Here is a 19,808-nt window from a genome sequence, read left to right as displayed (position 1 = left end):
ATAAAAATGCAAAATAAAAATTTGGTTTACTAGAATTAGAGAGAATTCTGTTTATGAATCAGACCATTATTTTGTATGTAAAGCGTGTAGTGGAAGGAATACACATTATGTGAAATCCACTTCAAGGTTATTCTATGCAAAAACTGTAATCAGATAAACTGGAGTCATTCTTATGGTTTAGATTAACATAAATCTTTTGTCAAATGTATATAATTTGCATATATTATTTGTTTTGTATATCATTTGCATACAATTTGCATATATTATTTGTTTTGTGTTCATTTGCATACAATTTGCATATATTATTTGTTTTGTATTCATTTGCATACAATTTGCATATATTATTTGTTTTGTGTATCATTTGCCTACAATTTGCATAGATTATTTGTTTTGTGTACATTTGCATACAATTTGCATATATTATGGATCACATACATCATTAGTGTCATAAGTTAATGGGTTATTGTTGTCTAAATGAAGAGTTGTTGTTGGCAAATGGACTGAGAGGTTATGGGATCACTCTCAGTAATGAATTTTAAAAATCACGTTTTCCATCATCCTAGTCTTCTTTTATTTTAATTTGTTGATTATTAATAACCTCTCAGCTTATATCACAGAGAAGGAAACCAACCATTTAAAAGTTGCAATTTAATTTCACACATGATTAATGCACGATGTCAGTTTACCAAATTGACATATTTCTCATCATTAGTGGACATATAAACTACCTTGTGACGTAATAAAATCCGATTTCAAGTTGTGATTGTTTTTCCATTTAGTCTGCATAGATTTAAGTTTGCCGTGAGTGAGTCTAGCTTTCCACCACCTGAGTCTGTTTTTTTCGCTTTGAGACATAATCTTTTTTTAAATCCTCCTTAATAAAAATGTTGTCCATATGAATACAAGACTACGACTTAAACTGAACATCAGAGATAATGGGTACAGTCACACAAGTAGGACAGTTTGCCCTAGCTGACAAAGCAGTTACATTATTGAATTCATAAACTCTAAAAAATCACCAAGACACGTAATTATTAAATCTAATTCTCAACTACTTGTGCATTTTTTTTGAGAGGGACAAAAGTGAGAAAACAAAAGCAACACACAACTTTGGTATTCTTACTAATTTTAATGACAATTTCAATTAATGAAAACACAGGGCTCGCAATTGGCTAGGATTTGTTGATGACTGGCGTAACATGGTTTATTTTGGTTTAATGTTTCTTAGTATTACTCCTAGGATAGGATTTTCTTGAGACTTTCAATGCAAATAAGCTAAATAAAATTTATTTGTGAATTTGTAATTATCAAAAAAACATTTAGTTTTCCCACAAATTAAAAATAATTATTGAGTGGACTGCTATTAAAAATAGTGATGAAAATATCCTTCTCCACAATTCAAAATTAAATCAACCTAAAAAAAAACTAAAAAAAAATGCTTATGTCAGGAAAAATAACTAACATGCAACTGTACATGGCATCATCATTTGATGTCAGATTCAGACCAAATTCAGATTTAAACGTTAAACCCATGAGCAATAACTTTAAGGAGACAATGACGTCATCATTTTATTCTGCATCACATTTCATGATTAAAAATAATAATAATGTCAATTTTAATTTTAACTCTACTATATTAGATTGGCATAACTTTTATACTGAATTACAACACAAAATGCAAATGAGTGCTATGAAACTAAAAATAGAACTATTGGTTATTTTCATCTTGAGAAAGCATTGTTGTTTTGTCTCAGTTTTTCTTTGTTGATAAATGTAATGTAAAGGCCTCAAATATTCTTACTGATTCATTTCATTAAGGGTAGAGTGGCTAATCTTCATTAAGGCTTCTTGTGAGCAACAAATTTCCACGAATTCTGTCGTGAAAAGTGAAAATTTAAATTACGATTCGAAATGAATTTTTTGTCATGTCAGAATTAACTTTTTCACCACTAGTTCCTACTTTTCTTCACAAAATAATCCACTTTACAGTCCCTGCTTTCCATCAGAATATTTGGACAAAAATAAAAATTAACTCAAATTAGAGTTCATTTCCAGAAATATAGGAAAAATCTGGGTGAGAAAATCTGGTAGTGAAAAGGTAAAGGTTAGAGTCAAGATTTTATCATTTTCTTTATTTTTGGAAAGTTAATACAGTTAGAATTACCGGAACAAACAAAAAAATAATAATTGGAATCACCTGCCAATTTTTTGAGAAATTTTTTGCAGTTTTTACACTGAAATTTTCTTTTCAAATGTTGAAATTTGCTTAGTGACACAGGAAAACAAATTGCATATTAAAATTTATAAATTTCGAAACAACGCTTTATTTCAAATTAGCTTTAAGTCAAATATATGATACAATAGGAAGGTCTCTCCCATAGAAAATATATAATAGTATGCACAGTAGTGAAAAATGTTAATGTATTTTAAAATCCTCTAAATTATCGAATTGTGATGATTTGAAGCTAAATTTTGTATTTACTAAATACGACTATGCAGTTCATGATTCTGAGAAAGGAAATATCATATCATTCTCCCCATTGGTTGGTAACACTGATAGCAATCTTAATTTACTTGACTCAAATTTGGTTGCCAATGGTTACACCATTAAAGTGATGGACCTATCTTTCAAGTTAATCATACCTACCACCTCAAAAAGTAATTTCAACCATGATAGAATTTTTTGTTTTTGACATCCAATGACAAGAAGTTGGAAAATGCTATAAATTCAACCTAAAATGGGCACACAAGTCACTCACAGACTTCAAATCAATTTTACGTAGCAGTTCGAGGTCAGGTAGGCACTGAATACATTGTATATGAGTATAAGTACATCCTGCTCATCCAGTTTTGTCACTATGGCAACATAAGTATATTACTTGAGAGCATTATTACTATATATTGCAGTTTTTAAAAATAAAATTAAGGAGGAATGAGCACTTCATTTAGTTAGTGCCACACAGATTTAAAATTAATGTGACTTGCAGAAAACTTCACTGGGATTAAATTGCAGCAGTTTAATCTCATGAAAATTTTTGCCTTTAATTTGGCAAACTGAACATTTCTCGTGATGACAACATTTTTTTTAAAACTACATAAAAAATTCTTACCTGCTCTGCTTTCACTGTCGGCGGGCTTGACTTGAATGGGTCTGTTCATCTGTAAGACATAAAAATAAACTCCAATAAGATACAGGCTTAATGAATCTACAAAAGGGTTTCATCTTCATCGTGACGTGGTATTAAGCATCAAAATTCCTCATGATCTAATGCAGACACAAACATTGTTTGCTCGCTGCATTATTCAAAAATCAATATAAAGAAGGAAACCTATAATCAAGCTCACAGTGATTTTAAAAATAAGATGAAATCTGCAGAAAATTGAATTCAATAATCGTAACGCAAAACACTAAAGGTGTACAGTGTTTATTTTCTAGTGAAGGTGTCTAGTAATTTAAATTCCACACCATACACCAATCACCGAGAACATAATGATGACTTGTTTTCATTCAAAAGGCACAGACAAGACTAGAATAGCGCCGCGAAATTTTATCTGATCTTGGCGCGTCTCCTACTGACACATAAGAAGACCTCCATTATCAATTTGTCTCCTCACGTGGCCTCATTATGCACTTCATCTGTAATCAAATTATGTGCAAAATTTGCATAATTTGCAAAGATAAAGTCATAATTACTCTGTCTCAGGAGCTTGTTAAATCTTACACATGGGAATGTGCGCAAAGATAGAAAATACAATAAAATATGCTAATTATTTTATACACTTGCTCCTCCTTACGTATCAATTAACTTTAATATATTCATTGGAGCTAGCAAAGAATGTAAGTGTGCAAATCGGAATTTAAAGCACATTTTCAAGAAAGAAAAGGCAATGTGTTTTAATTCATTTATCAATTAAAATATATCAAAATGCTTTAATTCACACTCTAGATATGTTTTATTGATAAAAAGATGGAAAACTAAAAAAAGTTACAATTCTACCATTTTTTGCAAATCTACTTACAATATAAGCAATATCCTAAGTAATGAGATGTTAATTAATGCAAATAAAAATGAATATTAATAAGGCTTTGAGTTTAACTAATCAATCACAGTAAACCAAAGACACAAGCATTAACTTTATTGAGCCACTGAAACCATGAAACTTGTGTAACGTACAAATTGGCACTGCAATATGTAAAATAGATATCTATGAACAAAATAGTGTCTTACAAATTCCAATCTCATTTTCATTAATTTGGGTTCCCAAGCAATTTGTGGGAGAAAAATCTCACTTAAAGTTAAACGATAAATCAATTAGATTTCCAAATTGCAGAAAATTATAACTCTATGCATGTTCCATGTGTTTTCAATATTTGTAGCACACCTACAAACTATGAAAAGCTGAGCTGTTCAATTCCTAATAGGATAACAGATTTTTTTTTTATTAGAAAAGCTTGTTATATCAGTCACATCATCTCACTCATTTGCATATCTGTGGATGATGTTGCATTGAAATCAGTTTTGATATACTGGTAAGAATGTATTTTTCTTATTATAGTGAAAAAAAATTCCACAAAGAATGTTTATTACGTTGATAATAATGAACACACCATTTTTGTATAAAATAGATAATGATATAATCTCAATTTGACTATTAAAACCTAAAATGGTCAGTTTTAACAGAAATTTGAACAAATACAATTTCTCATTATCTGTACATTATCTGCAGGTAATGGCATTATACCTCATAATGGTCTGTACAATGTCAGTGCAGATAATGGCATTATACCACATAATGGTCTATACAATATCAGTGCAGATAATGGCATTATACCACATAATGTTCTGTACAATATCAGTGCAGATAATGGCATTATACCACATAATGGTCTGTACAATATCAGTGCAGATAATGGCATTATACCACATAATGGTCTGTACAATATCAGTGCAGATAATGGCATTATACCACATAATGGTCTGTACAATATCAGTGCAGATAATGGCATTATACCATATACATGCATAATAATGGGTTGTACATTATGCTACCTACATTATACTGATATTCTATTTCAAACTCAAGTGCTCCCATTTTACAGTTGTACTTGTAGCTCACATTCATGTGTGCAATTACATGTATACATTTCTGGCCATGTCCCGTGATTGGTTCAATTCATTGCCGTATATTTCACAACTTATTTCAGACTTCTAATGTTACACATAATGAATTTATAAATGTCAGGTGTACCAAGTATTAGAGATAACACCTGAGCTATAAATAAAAAAAATATATCTGTGGGGTGATCCGGAAATAAGTCAAAATATCAATAAACATATTTATTCATCACCCATGACACTTGCGCATGTTTTTTCCAAATATTTTCCCTGTAGACCCTTTAGTGAAGAAAATATTATTCATATTTGTAGAAATTTGTCTGGAAGACTACCTAAGACTACCTAAGGTATTAATGTTTGAAACTGTTATTCTACTGTATAAAAAGCTGAACTGTAATCTCAGCACTCCATTCCTTCCATCTGCCATTAAAGATGTATCAATATGCCAACAGCAAATGTCCTTATTCAATGCAAAATTAAACCAAATCAATATTCCCTCCAAACATGTGAATGACAGCTCAAATCACAGTGGATGAAAAATTCAATTTCATCGTAACCATCTGTAAGCTGTCTGTGATAAATACAGTGAAAAGTATTGAATAATGTTATCTTCCCTGAAATACAGATATAAGGAAAAGATCGTTTTCACTTTGAGACAAAGACAATACGAGATAAACAGTCTGCATGCGGAGGGACGTAAATTAGTACAACTACATGTATTACAATTTATGCTGAATAAAAATTATGTTTGGTTCCGATAACTCTAAATTTATTGCCTTCCCTAAACTTTTTTGGTGCAATTGATTTTTATGAGTGGAACTGACGGACTTGAGTGGAATTGACTGTTATCAAAGCTAGCTGAATAAAAAAAATAAAGTCTCACAATTCAAAACAAATTTCTGAATTACACCTTCTAAGTTAAGTGCAAACAACACAATTTACTTTTTTGGACTCGTACTAAAATATTGCTTTGGAAATTTCAGAAAATTATTATTTTGCAAATGTGTTGCTGTTAACTGTTCTGGTTTTGCAATTCAAGTTTAACATTTTTTATTGCTAAAAAAAAAAATATCTTGGCTTGGCAACGTTAAATTTTTAACAAAATTAATTCATATAAGTTTCATATAATTTGGTACAGAGTTATGACTGATAGTAATCACAGACTAAAAGTACAAAACCATTTTGCCTTTAATGTGATCAGAATTCAGACGCAAGTGATTTATTTCTTTACTCTTAAATGTTACAGCCATATTTTACACAGATTGAAAACTAACAACTACAGTTACATTTAGTAGAGAAATTTTAGAACATCTTCATTTCCTTGACACCCCACGTCATGACACAATAGGGAAATCAAAGCTGTAAGGCAGGGGATTAAAATCTAGGATGTTCTGCGTAAACTTTCAAATCCCAACGATGTCATTATTTCAGATAAATTACAACTATGAAAGCCAGACAGATACGTTAGTCATCACTCATTGACATCTCAGCATTTTAGTTTTATAACCAAGTAATGGTTTAAATTTACAACAACAGAGTGGTTATAACAGCAAACAGCATTCAACACACTAACATTTGCCATCAAACTAGGAACTACTTCATCAAATGCACACTGGCCTGGCCACTAAACCAGTCTGAATGTCAGAATGTCACAGGAACTAGTTCATCATAAGAAAATGGTGTACATAAGAAATGCACACTGGCCACTAAACCAGTCTGAATGTCAGAATGTCACAGGAACTAGTTCATCATAGAAAATGGTGTACATAAGAAATGCACACTGGCCACTAAACCAGTCTGACTGTCAGAATGTCACAGGAACTAGTTCATCATAGAAAATGGCGTACATAAGAAATGCACACTGGCCACTAAACCAGCCTGACTGTCAGAATGTCACAGGAACGAGTTCATCATGAACAGCATGGTTTAAGGTTATACACTGTACATTTGTCATTCATTATCGGAATGCTTAAATGTCATAATAGAAGAAAATCTTGATAATTATAGAATGAAAGTAGTGAAGATATATATACAGTACATTGTCAACAACAATTGTTTATTAGAAATATCTCCCCAAATGCTGCCAGTAACACACAGACTACAAACACTGAATGCCTATTAGGATGAACTGATTGATGAATAATTATTCTGCTCAAAATCTTCCATACATGATTTCAACATGAATAAAAAACCTTTTGCCCAATTTTACATATTCTCAAGAGTCCGTCGACAAAGTAAGCCACTCCAGAGAGAATTCTTACATCGGGAAACACAGATAAGATGGGAGGGAGCTGGGCGTGAATTGAAAATACTAAAATTTCTCTTATCTTGCCAGAAAGAGAATGCGAAAGAGTTTGGACAAAGAAGCAGAATTTGCAGCATAACAATTTTGTAAAAGATAATATGCATAAATGATGACAGACATATACATTCCCGACATGGCTACTATAATACGCTGGAATGACCTTTCGATTTCCAGTCATTAAAGTCAAAAATAAAGGATTTGTAGATCAGGAGTTACACAAGGATAATGGGATTACAGGAGGATTATCCTTCATAAGCTTCTTGCTGGGCATATTGAATTTGTTATTATCGTATAAAGCAAACTGGAGTCTGAGATGAATCGTTTCCGCTTTCTATTCATCTAGTGTATCATGGAATACAAATTAATACATCAAAGCATATTCCAAACTGCATTTTTGTTTATTAAACTCAAAAAGATGGCATTTATTCAAAATTAATCCTCCTTAAGGTGTGAATACGCACTTTGAAACCAATTTAATTCATTGAAAAGTTTCTGTTGCGTGAATTCGTATTAGGAAATTAAATCAAAAAATTAAGTGATTCCATGAATTTCTGTTATACTGCGATATAATTTCATTTCAAGATCACAATTTTGAATGCATGGCAGACAAAATCCTGGCAACCAAGTGTTTGAGTGTGATGTGACTTGACCTACCATGTAGGTATTTATAAAATATGAGGTTATTACAAGAATACCGCAAAATATGCACAAAGGCGGTACAGTGATCGTAATGACCTATGTGATCTCATAACCTCATTATTATACATCCCTTCTTGTAATAATATTAATCGGCCTGAATAGCAACGAAAAATGTTTCGGGTCGTTATGTTCAGTGACAAGATTTGATTTTCATCACGTGCTGATAATGCTTAATTTGTGTCTCAAGTAAACAAATGAATGCGATGTAAACAAGACACAAAAATCCAAATAAGGAAAACATTGGAATGAGTCCGTAGCATTTTCAAACATGTTTGATCGTCGGCGTTGGAGGTTATGCGAGTACTAGGTTGTATGGAGGTCATGAATAAGACTTATTTATAAGATCTCGTACCAAAGAGAGAATATATTGTAAAATACGTTGAAATAGCTACATTTTAGCAAATTTGACTCCCTGCATGAATTAACAGATTCTTAATTTAGCTAAAGTGTCAACACTCTCATTGTGAGAATATACTTTATTTTAAATTAGTGACATTATGAATTAGCAAAATTACAGATTAGCTATATTAGTTAAAATAACCTGCTAGCTAAAATAACCTGCCAGCTAAAATAACCTGCTAGCTAAAATAACCTGCTAGCTAAAATAACCTGCTAGCTAAAATAACCTGCTAGCTAAAATAACCCTGCTAGCTAAAATAACCTGCTAGCTAAAATAACCTGCTAGCTAAAATAACCCTGCTGGCTAAAATAACCTGCTAGCTAAAATAACCTGCTAAAATAACCTGTTAGCAAAAATAACCTGCTAGCAAAAATAACCTGCTAGCTAAAATAACCTGCTAGCTAAAATAACCTGCTAGCTAAAATAACCTGCTAGCTAAAATAACCTGCTAGCTAAAATAACCTGCTAGCTAAAAGACATGTACATAAGAATGACTCAAGCTCAAAGCAGGAGACAATCAGTACACGTGGCAAAAAAAAACTGTCCTAAACACGTCAGCATTGAATTGAACACACTGCATAGCGTTAATGTAGTTTATTGTGATGGCATGAAAGTGATAGCCTAACACATAGATGCTGACATGCCAATATATACTACCCTCCTAGGGGAAGACATCAACTAAATGACGCCATTTTATAGTTGGACTTTAGCGGAAATGCCCATTGAGTTTCATTTTGTGCGACCTCTGATCCAGGCATGATTAATCACCCTATATTGTCCATTGAGTTTCTGTCTATTACAGTAAATACACAGTTTGTATCATTCAACTCCATGCTTGATCCATCCAAAGAGCATCTTATGTAAGTAAGCTTATTTTTGTAGCTAGTGCACAAATGAACCTACTACGTAAATCATTTTTACATTTGATATTCATTAACAAGTCTAAATAAAACAAATTTGTTGATTTGATTAAATGATTTGATTAAATGATTTGATTAAATGGCAAAAAAAAAAAAAAAAAAATTGGTAGGTATCGGTAAGCAGACATTTTGATTATGTTTTTTTTTTTCATACCCCGCTTCCCAATGAGCTGTACACTTAGGTTTTTTGTGGGAACATAGTCATGGTTTAACTACAGATGAGAAAAATTACATTTAAGTTAGTTGTATTATGAAAATTATTCTAAAAACTAAGTGTTAGTTATGTTTCCTCTGCTCAAAAAAACACAGACTAGAGAAAATATCATCGGTACACTGCTGCCAAGACTAGCAGCCATTAGTCATCATTGTGCAAGTCACTGTTGCTAAGACGATCAGGAGCAAGTCATGCCAGAATATGAAGCCTCCCTTGCTAGCATCCACACATGATAGTTTTTTGAGAATATTGTTTAAATTGGTCACAATGTGTGCATGGAATAACAATGTAGTACATCTATATTCTGCATATAATGAACAAACATACTTCCTGCTGGCTGCAGACTCTGATTTAGATCCTACAGTATACACTAGAATGAAACCCCTAAAAAATAATTGTAGCCAACAGATTCAATCTGTATGGTTGTAAGGTAAACTACCATAAGGCATATTCTATTCAATTCTTAATTTTAAAAATGTATGAAGGAAACAGTTTAATGTGTAGAGTGAACAGTTTAATGTGTGGAGTGAACAGTTTAATGTGTAGAGTGAACAGTTTAATGTGTGGAGTGAACAGTTTAATGTGTGGAGTGAACAGTTTAATGTGTGGAGTGAACAGTTTAATGTGTAGAGTGAACAGTTTAATGTGTAGAGTGAACAGTTTAATGTGTAGAGTGAACAGTTTAATGTGTAGAGTGAACAGTTTAATGTGTAGAGTGAACAGTTTAATGTGTAGAGTGAACAGTTTAATGTGTAGAGTGAACAGTTTAATGTGTAGAGTGAACAGTTTAATGTGTAGAGTGAACAGTTTAATGTGTAGAGTGAACAGTTTAATGTGTAGAGTGAACAGTTTAATGTGTAGAGTGAACAGTTTAATGTGTAGAGTGAACAGTTTAATGTGTGGAGTGAACAGTTTAATGTGTAGAGTGAACAGTTTAATGTGTAGAGTGAACAGTTTAATGTGTGGAGTGAACAGTTTAATGTGTAGAGTGAACAGTTTAATGTGTGGAGTGAACAGTTTAATGTGTGGAGTGAACAGTTTAATGTGTGGAGTGAACAGTTTAATGTATAGAGTGAACAGTTTAATGTGTGGAGTGAACAGTTTAATGTGTGGAGTGAACAGTTTAATGTGTAGAGTGAACAGTTTAATGTGTAGAGTGAACAGTTTAATGTGTGGAGTGAACAGTTTAATGTGTAGAGTGAACAGTTTAATGTGTGGAGTGAACTGTTTAATGTATAGAGTGAACAGTTTAATGTGTAGAGTGAACAGTTTAATGTATAGAGTGAACAGTTTAATGTATAGAGTGAACAGTTTAATGTATAGAGTGAACAGTTTAATGTATAGAGTGAACAGTTTAATGTATAGAGTGAACAGTTTAATGTGTGGAGTGAACAGTTTAATGTGTGGAGTGAACAGTTTAATGTGTAGAGTGAACAGTTTAATGTGTAGAGTGAACAGTTTAATGTGTAGAGTGAACAGTTTAATGTGTGGAGTGAACAGTTTAATGTGTAGAGTGAACAGTTTAATGTGTAGAGTGAACAGTTTAATGTATAGAGTGAACAGTTTAATGTGTAGAGTGAACAGTTTAATGTGTAGAGTGAACAGTTTAATGTGTGGAGTGAACAGTTTAATGTGTAGAGTGAACAGTTTAATGTGTGGAGTGAACTGTTTAATGTATAGAGTGAACAGTTTAATGTGTAGAGTGAACAGTTTAATGTATAGAGTGAACAGTTTAATGTATAGAGTGAACAGTTTAATGTATAGAGTGAACAGTTTAATGTATAGAGTGAACAGTTTAATGTGTGGAGTGAACAGTTTAATGTGTGGAGTGAACAGTTTAATGTGTAGAGTGAACAGTTTAATGTGTAGAGTGAACAGTTTAATGTGTAGAGTGAACAGTTTAATGTGTGGAGTGAACAGTTTAATGTGTAGAGTGAACAGTTTAATGTGTAGAGTGAACAGTTTAATGTATAGAGTGAACAGTTTAATGTGTAGAGTGAACAGTTTAATGTGTAGAGTGAACAGTTTAATGTGTAGAGTGAACACATTTATGTTCGAGTGAATACTTTAGAGTTTGTGATGAACCCTAATGTATAGAGTGAACACATCATAGAATGAACACTTCAATATATATTGTACATAGTGAGGAAATCAGTAGGCATTTCACACGCACACAAAGACATAACTTCAGTGGAAATCCATGAAGCATGAAAATCACATAGTCAGTGACCATCAAAAACAAACTATACTCAAAGAATCAGCTCCGATTTATTGACATACATGGCGTGTTGACATGAGTGACTGACAAATCTGGCCAAACCTGCGGGGCTGCATACATGTATGTAATAAAATCTGAAATTTAAGGTCTTGACGTTTGTAATGAATACCAAATTCAACTTCTCTGCAGGCAGTCACAATTCCCATACCTCCTGTAACCGTGGTGATTATATTATGTCTAAACCAGAGACTCATTACACAAAAAAATAACGAAATTATTAGTTATAATATATGTCGGGCACAAAAATAAAGAATATTAAATGAAATATTACCAGTTTAAGAATTCTGTGATTTAAACTATTTTCTGCTCCAACATAAAATATAATCAGAACATTTTAAGAGTGATTTTGTCGGCAGTATTCACAGAAGAATCTAAACCGATGCAATAAATACGTCAATGTATATATAATTGAAACATTATTATGACATCGTGTGCAAGATTGTGCGACTATGGAATACTGAATACAGAAAACATGTAACGCTTGGTTGACCATGAAAAGACGACAAGAATTTAACTGAAAATGTACATCAACATTTCAACAGCATGTCCCTAGAATTAACAATACCAGAATCTGTGGTACGTTTGCTATATACATATAAATATTTCATAAACGTTTTATAAGTAAAAATACAATGGTGAATCATAAAATACAGACATTTAAGAATTAAAACCAATTAAATTACAAAAAAAATATCAAAAATTGTAAAACTTTGGTGTGAAAATCATAATGTTCAAAGAGTTGAGAAAGTCAATAAGTAATGGTAAGTTTGCATATTAACCAAGAGCAATCACTGATGAAGTGAAAATGCCGTGGGATATTAATTTTAGAAGCAATTTTGAACACATCAGAGGGTTTTTCATTTTGTGTTCGTAATTTCATAAGCCAAGATTGAATCAGCTTTCAATGCCTTGTTCTTACAGAGAAATTTATCCTATCGGCTAAACAGAGAGGATGTTGCTAAGGGCAGTGGATGTTGCTATGGTCAGTGGATTTCACTCCACAGAGAGACCAAAGATGATGTGAACTAATACCAATATTAAACATGAATAGATTATTTCAACCAAATTTGATACAATTACTGTGGAAGCCTTTATTTTCGCTTAGAATTAATTTTCATTATTTTCGCTAAAGGAATGATTCAGTGAAAATAAAATCCAGCAAATATAACTTTTTTCCTAAATTTTACATTCAACTCGTCAAAAATAAGTGAAAATAAATTCCATACAAAACACCCAAAAAGTCTATTTACACAGAAATTAATTCCAGCTAAAATAAATTATTTTACAGTATGCAGCCCTCTGACCTTAACAAGAAGAAATACTGGTGATATCATCGCTGCAGTCCCTGAATTTCACCTTCATGGTGCATAGCACTTCAGAGAACACAGAAATGATAGGTTGTCTGACAAAATAAATATACACAGACATGCTCTGAAAAAGAGTTGATGCACTGAATACAGACAAAACTTACACCGCATAATGCTGTCAAAGCTCAGGCAAGTACAGAGGCAGCTAAAGAGACTTTCTTACAAATAATCACGGAAAGTGCCTAATAGAAAAAAGCTTTCTTCTCTTATTAGAATTTCATTGGTCTTATCTAAGGAGTAGAGGCCACTGGGAGAGCTTTATAACCTATAGTGAGAGTGGCTTTCACTATCACTACTTTACTCACTGTAAGCAGTGGGTTTTCAAGTCATACAATACTCTACTCTCGTCACTTCAAGGCCTGAAGAATAATCTCGCAACCTACCAACGTAATTTATTCAGCTGTCACAAAAAAAGATTGACAAAACTTTACAACAAAAACCTCTCAACTGCTTCATCAATCTGCCCTTCAGAGAGAAAATTGCAATGAGTCAATATTTTAATTTTCAGATCAAGACACTTTGGCTAGAAATTGTTATGCAATGCAACTCAATCTCACAAAGGGATAATTGGCTGTGCAGACACACGCCCAGACACTTTCTAATGGAATAAAGGAGTAAAATGTCATGTTATTTGTCCAATCAATAAGCTTGCATCAATATATGCTTTTTAAGCAGGCAAACAAAAATGCATACAAACGATGCATTTTGAATATTAAACAGCCCTCGCGAGGCAATTTATAACTACAAGATAACACAAATACAGAAAGAATTCACCAAATAAGAAGCATATTATTTAACCTTGTAAAATTGCTGATTTGACTTCAATTTATTTTGACCTTACTTTCTGATTTTTTTTTTAAAAGTTTCCCTACGCTATGAAGTGCATGTCATCAAAAATGTAATGGAAAGTAAGTTAGTAAAAATTACATTCCCAGGAGATAGATTGAAAAATGAAGTCCTGTTGCTAATGGTGACAGGACTCTCGAACCAACAGTTAAAACTTGCACCAAGCAAACAGTATATATTACTCTTAGACTAATAATCAAATGTTATAACACATTTTCATGGTGAAGGAGTTTTCTCTAAATTAAAAAGAAGAAAACTTCGAGATAAATGACAGAAATCTTTAATTAAATACAACTGATTATCATGATAAATACAAAATTGGGGAGAGAGAAGAGTTCGCAATTGGTGGTCAACTGACCATGCAGTGGAACTGATCGTTAAAAACAGAAACTAATGTCGGTTATTTTACAGAGTGAGAAGTCACATGATTGGACAGAACATGAATGCGACAATTAATCACTGGTAGTCATCAGTAAGACTATAGCCTAGAGATAGAGAAAGATTAATAAGACCTCAGGACAAGACAACTGTGACCACTGATGCGTAATACATCTCTTCCATTTTACTAAAGTGACATGTGCACTTTTCTTGTAAAGTCAATATAACGCTGGACTTTATTTGTGTTCTTCCTTTTGAGGACTGTTAATGATCACGTTAAAGAACTACATGGTTGCAGGAGTGTATAAATGTTAAATGCCTGGTAAAATATTTGTCTGAATATCCAAGGATCTGCAATATTTCTAACAGTCATATCTCCCATAATTGCCAGTCCTGTCCAAACTGTTCCACTTAAAATTACATACCGGTATATGAAACAGAGAGTGAAGGACAATGACTTTCATCTGTATTTATTATACAAACAGGCGAATAAACTCTAGACAACAATAAAAGTACCAGGTAATGATAAAATAAAATAAATGAGAAATATTTGTGATTGATCTTAATAATAGTCATAATAGCCACAAGATACTATCATCAATAACGACAAACTTTACGTCAATAGAAACTATAAAATGGAAACAGTTGTCAGTGACTGTGACATTACACTGAATACAAATGTACAACTCTTTTGTGAGATCAAGCGTATCTACTCGCTTTTTTTTAAAAAAAATACAGAAAACTGTAATGTGCAGTCTGTATACACACAGACTACAAACTGATAAGATTACATACTCTACTACACATGTGCTTTGCACATTAGTTTTTAAAAACAAGATTTGATGTGGAATTAAAAGCGAGGCATTTAAGACTGATTGACAGTTTGTTCGTTAGAAAAGCTTTAAGTCCACCATGTTTCGCAGGTGTCTTGACAACGCACGGGAGTTGTTCCAAATTTAACACCTTAGCGTAATTACAAAGCACCTAGTAATGCATCAATGTCAATCACTAGTGATTTAGGAGAAGAGTGGTTATATCCATGGCTTACAATCCCTCACTTAACTTGACCTCCCCACCCTCAATGGACTTTGGTCAAATTTCCAATTCCTTTACGTCAACCAAGTTTGATGAATCGTTTAACGAGTAGAGTGAAGAACCACTCATCGTACATCATTGCTTGGGTATATATAAGGCCAAGTTGTCCATGTTAAATATACATTATTATCAAATGGTGAGACGTGCACATTATTTCACTAGATTGACTGTACCTTAAATTTGAGTGTGAAAAGTTGTATTCTGAGTTACCCGCTTAGTTGATCACAGCCTCCATTACCCAGAATTCAAATGGTTTCACAGTTACCCGGTAATAATGTATCAAATCTCTTATATTACATTAATAATGAAATTAAATATGATAATTTTGTTCTCGTTAATTAAACTTGTTAAATTTTATTTAGGTGCATGCATTTTTTAATCAGTTTAATTGAACTGCTGGGAAAAAAAGAATAATATACTAAATATTGGTTTGTAGTGTTCAGTGTTGTTTTTTATCTGATAGCAACACACAGAGATGTCCTGTGAGTTCATTACAATAATTCTATACTCATTGAACAATGAACCATTTTGTAACAGACTCCTCCATCATGGCCACTCACTGTGTTTAGCTTGTGAGTAAAGATTAGACTCTTGTTTTTGTCTTGTGTGAAGCATTAAGCAGGCTTTTGACACAGTCTCAGTGGATTTACAAAACCAAATTCAATCTAGTGTTTTCCATTATCAAGATGCACAGATTTAAATCAAGTTGCAAGGGAACTACATCTTAGTCACATGCTTTCCGCCCATTGTTTACTTAAAGCAGTCAGCTAGTGAAGGTAATCGTAAGTTAACCAGACTGTCTCTTCCATCATTGTCTATGGATAATCAAAATACATTCTGTACATACACGTATAGGTAAATGTAACAGTTAACTTTGAAATAATAACCATTAATATTATAAAGAACACTTTGTCACATGAAAACAAAATTACACAAATTCAAACCTTTATTTCTATACACAAAGCATGAATACATACATTAATAATCCAGAAACTGTAAGCTATTTAATTCTAGAAGTGAAAAATTGGTTGGGAAACACATGCAATATAATTGTAGCAGTGAAAATTTCATTGAAACACCTAAGATACTGTAAAATACTTTATTTTAGCTAGAATTAATTTTCACTAAAAACTCTTTTTGGGTGTTTTGTATGGAATGTATTTTCACTAATTTTTGATGAGTTGAATGTAAAAAAAAAGTATATTCACTGGATATTATTTTCACTGACTCATTCTTTCTGCAAAAATAGCAAAAAAAAGTATTTTACAGTACAGATTGAGTACTAGCGATTGTTGTGATATTCTGTCTTTACGAAAATTTATAGTAGTGGAATTAAATGGCGAATTTAAGTGACAAAATTAAACGATTGAGCGTAGATTGTTTGGTACTAAGCCAGCATAGCAAAGAAACATACGATATCTAGTGCCACGGGAGTGCTAAAGAAATTGTAAATCATCAACTAAAAGAATCAGAAAAAAAATGCTGAGCCCACCTGAGACGGTCGTTATGAACAGCTATGAGCATGTAATGTGATAAAATTATGTACAACATGTGATACAAACGGCTCTATCAAACAAATCTTAAATTCCAGGAAAAACTGATTTTATTTATATGATATTTAGAATTTATTGTAATCACAGTTTTGTATAGCATTGGTGGAATTTATTGAACTGAAATTTGTTGTAATTTCATTTTAGAATAACGATAGAACTAATAAACGAGTTAATATTCACATTTAAATGATAAATATGAGTTAGTATGTTTAGTTTCATCCAAGCTATTTACGTAAAAAATTTCTGTCTGACCCCCAAAAAATAGTCCTGCGAGGCCAACCACTATATAACATTTAATATTAGAGACAGGAAGTGGGGGTTTATGATGAATGACAAGGTAATGTACTTTTCATTAATATTATGGCTTTTTAGTCAACTCAGAACAAAGTGCATTAAAACACCAATATATACAGTTAATAACGTAGCAGGGCAAAGTCAAAGTGAACCCTATAACAAATTCATTTATCTTGGAGCGGTGTGAAATAATGGTGTTTTTAACAAAACCATGTCTTAAAAGTTAATTTAATGCATTTTTATGGAGGAGACCATTTTTTGTGGGGATGACAGGTTGGATTTTTCTTCCAAATTCTCAGGAATTTACAAATAAAGAAATGAGGAATTTAGCTATACATTAGTGAGCCTAAATCACAGTCTACTTATTTGCATAAAAGCAATTGAGTCAGATAGTCACTGTTTGATGGAATTTTAATTCTAGGATTTGATCTCCGACACTGGAATTTTATTCAGTGAAGTAATCAAATTCTTTTCCAGGATAATGACTTCATATGCAATCAATGATTTATATTCCAATAACAACTTTGGGTTCTTTTAGAGTATAAGAATAAATTTCCTTTTAAGGTCTGAGTCGATTGCCATGTAGGCATCCTTTGAATGACAGCTTCCTGCTATTTCCATGTCTCTGCCATGTTTCGGCAGCCAATTAAAATAAAAGACCCCAAGCCAATACATGTATGATTAATGACGAGCCAATAAAAGAAGACAAAACTAAGATACTGATTACTATACAAGCAACGAATATGAGACAGTGGGCAATGGAAATGATCAATTAAAATTGGCATAAACAAAATATGCAACCACAGACTCAGAGCGTATTACGATTCATAGTCAACACACGTATGGTAATTTCTATTGTCTCAGTCACTCATGCACAAAATGGAGCCTCACTGATTTTTGACCTTTGACCTTCACCTAGTGTTTGTCACAAAGCATTAAATGCGCCAGTATCCAGAATTCAATTGATAGGCATCTAAGCCTGAATACTGTTGACTTGCGTCCCCGAGGACAGGCACACATTTAGGATTTATATTTTACATCATGGATTCCAAAATGAAAGTCGTCCACTCAACTCAATAAAATGTGATGACTGGGCTATAATGCAATCTTTTATTCTCAAAATTTAAAGATGTAGATTTCAAATCGTTTATATATTCAATATATTGAAAGATATAAAGCTCTCGTCATTGATTGGATAGCTGGATCACCATTTTATGACAGCATAGCAACCATGACAATATTTATAAAATGTCACAAATATTGAAATACTGGAAAATTGACTCGCCTGTAAAGAGAAGGCAAGAAAGTGGCTCAATAATTGGATTGTTTGGTTCATGTTGCTAGGGTATTTTGATTAGATATAAGTTTTTAATTAATGCTAGTTAAAATAATGCATACATGTTATTTAAGCTAATCCAGAAGATTACAAACACCAGTTGTTAAAGGTTGCTATGACAGACAAAGGCAGGGTACAGAAGAGAATTATCAACCAGGATTTAGCCGAGGTGACAGATTTAGCCGAGGTGACGGATTTAGCCGAGGTGACGGATTTAGCCGAGGTGACGGCCAATACCGTGTAATTTATGATAGTCTATCTTATGGATATGCACTGACAGATGTTAATGATAAGGATAATGATTATTTTACAACCTTTGCAATTTTGTCCAAACTGCAAAGATCTGATAAAGATCTGATTATAGGACAGCAATTTATTTGGTGAATCACAAGATGGTCACAGTAGAGATGTCATTGGATAGGAATATTAAAGAACCTCTCAGACAGGATTACATTTGTACAGTACTGAATAATTATAATATGCAGTGCATTATGGGATAGAACTTCCCAAAGTAAGATAATATTAACACTGGAAACTCATTTTTTCACCAAGCAAAATTTTGAGATAAGACATACCAAAGTTGACATTTCAAACTTGTGTTTCTTGGAAAATTGTCAGGTGACCCTAATTTTGTTATAATTTCTGTATTTTTAAATGACATGAAAGCAGTGATAATATTGATACAAAACTCCTTTAAGGGAAAAAAACTTTATAGAATGGAATAACTGTTGCTGTCAATTGTTCAACATCGATATGCAGTACTATGCCAATGCATTGTCATCAGCCATGCGTCACTGACTATTACAGGCAACCACGTGGTTCCAGTGCCATGGATGCTGCTGCAACACAACGTCAGCTGTTCATACAATTACAAAAATACAGAATTCTACTCCCATGGCAAATATTTCATTACATTTTAGGAATCAATGAAAAAACAAATTAAAATAAAAGTCAAAACAAGGGAAGATAAAACAGACTGCTCAGTAAGAGTTTTCATTTTAACCTT

At 32.5% G+C, this 19,808-nt stretch overlaps 1 protein-coding gene across 2 annotated transcripts in view; it reads right to left on the bottom strand.

The window, feature by feature from the left end:
• LOC100313565 (bruno-like protein) overlaps positions 1–19,808 on the bottom strand; it is a 92,851-nt gene that overhangs the window by 32,538 nt on the left and 40,505 nt on the right. For both annotated transcript variants that reach the window (NM_001168038.1, XM_085494750.1), the window contains 1 exon segment: positions 3,111–3,159. In NM_001168038.1, coding sequence (NP_001161510.1) covers positions 3,111–3,159 — 49 coding nt within the window.

The sequence above is a fragment of the Saccoglossus kowalevskii genome, chromosome 21 (genome assembly GCF_978046115.1).
Source record: "Saccoglossus kowalevskii chromosome 21, keSacKowa6.1, whole genome shotgun sequence".
Classification (NCBI taxonomy): domain Eukaryota; kingdom Metazoa; phylum Hemichordata; class Enteropneusta; family Harrimaniidae; genus Saccoglossus; species Saccoglossus kowalevskii.
Note: the sequence above shows the minus strand (reverse complement) of the source record. Positions and strands in the feature narration are given on the sequence as shown.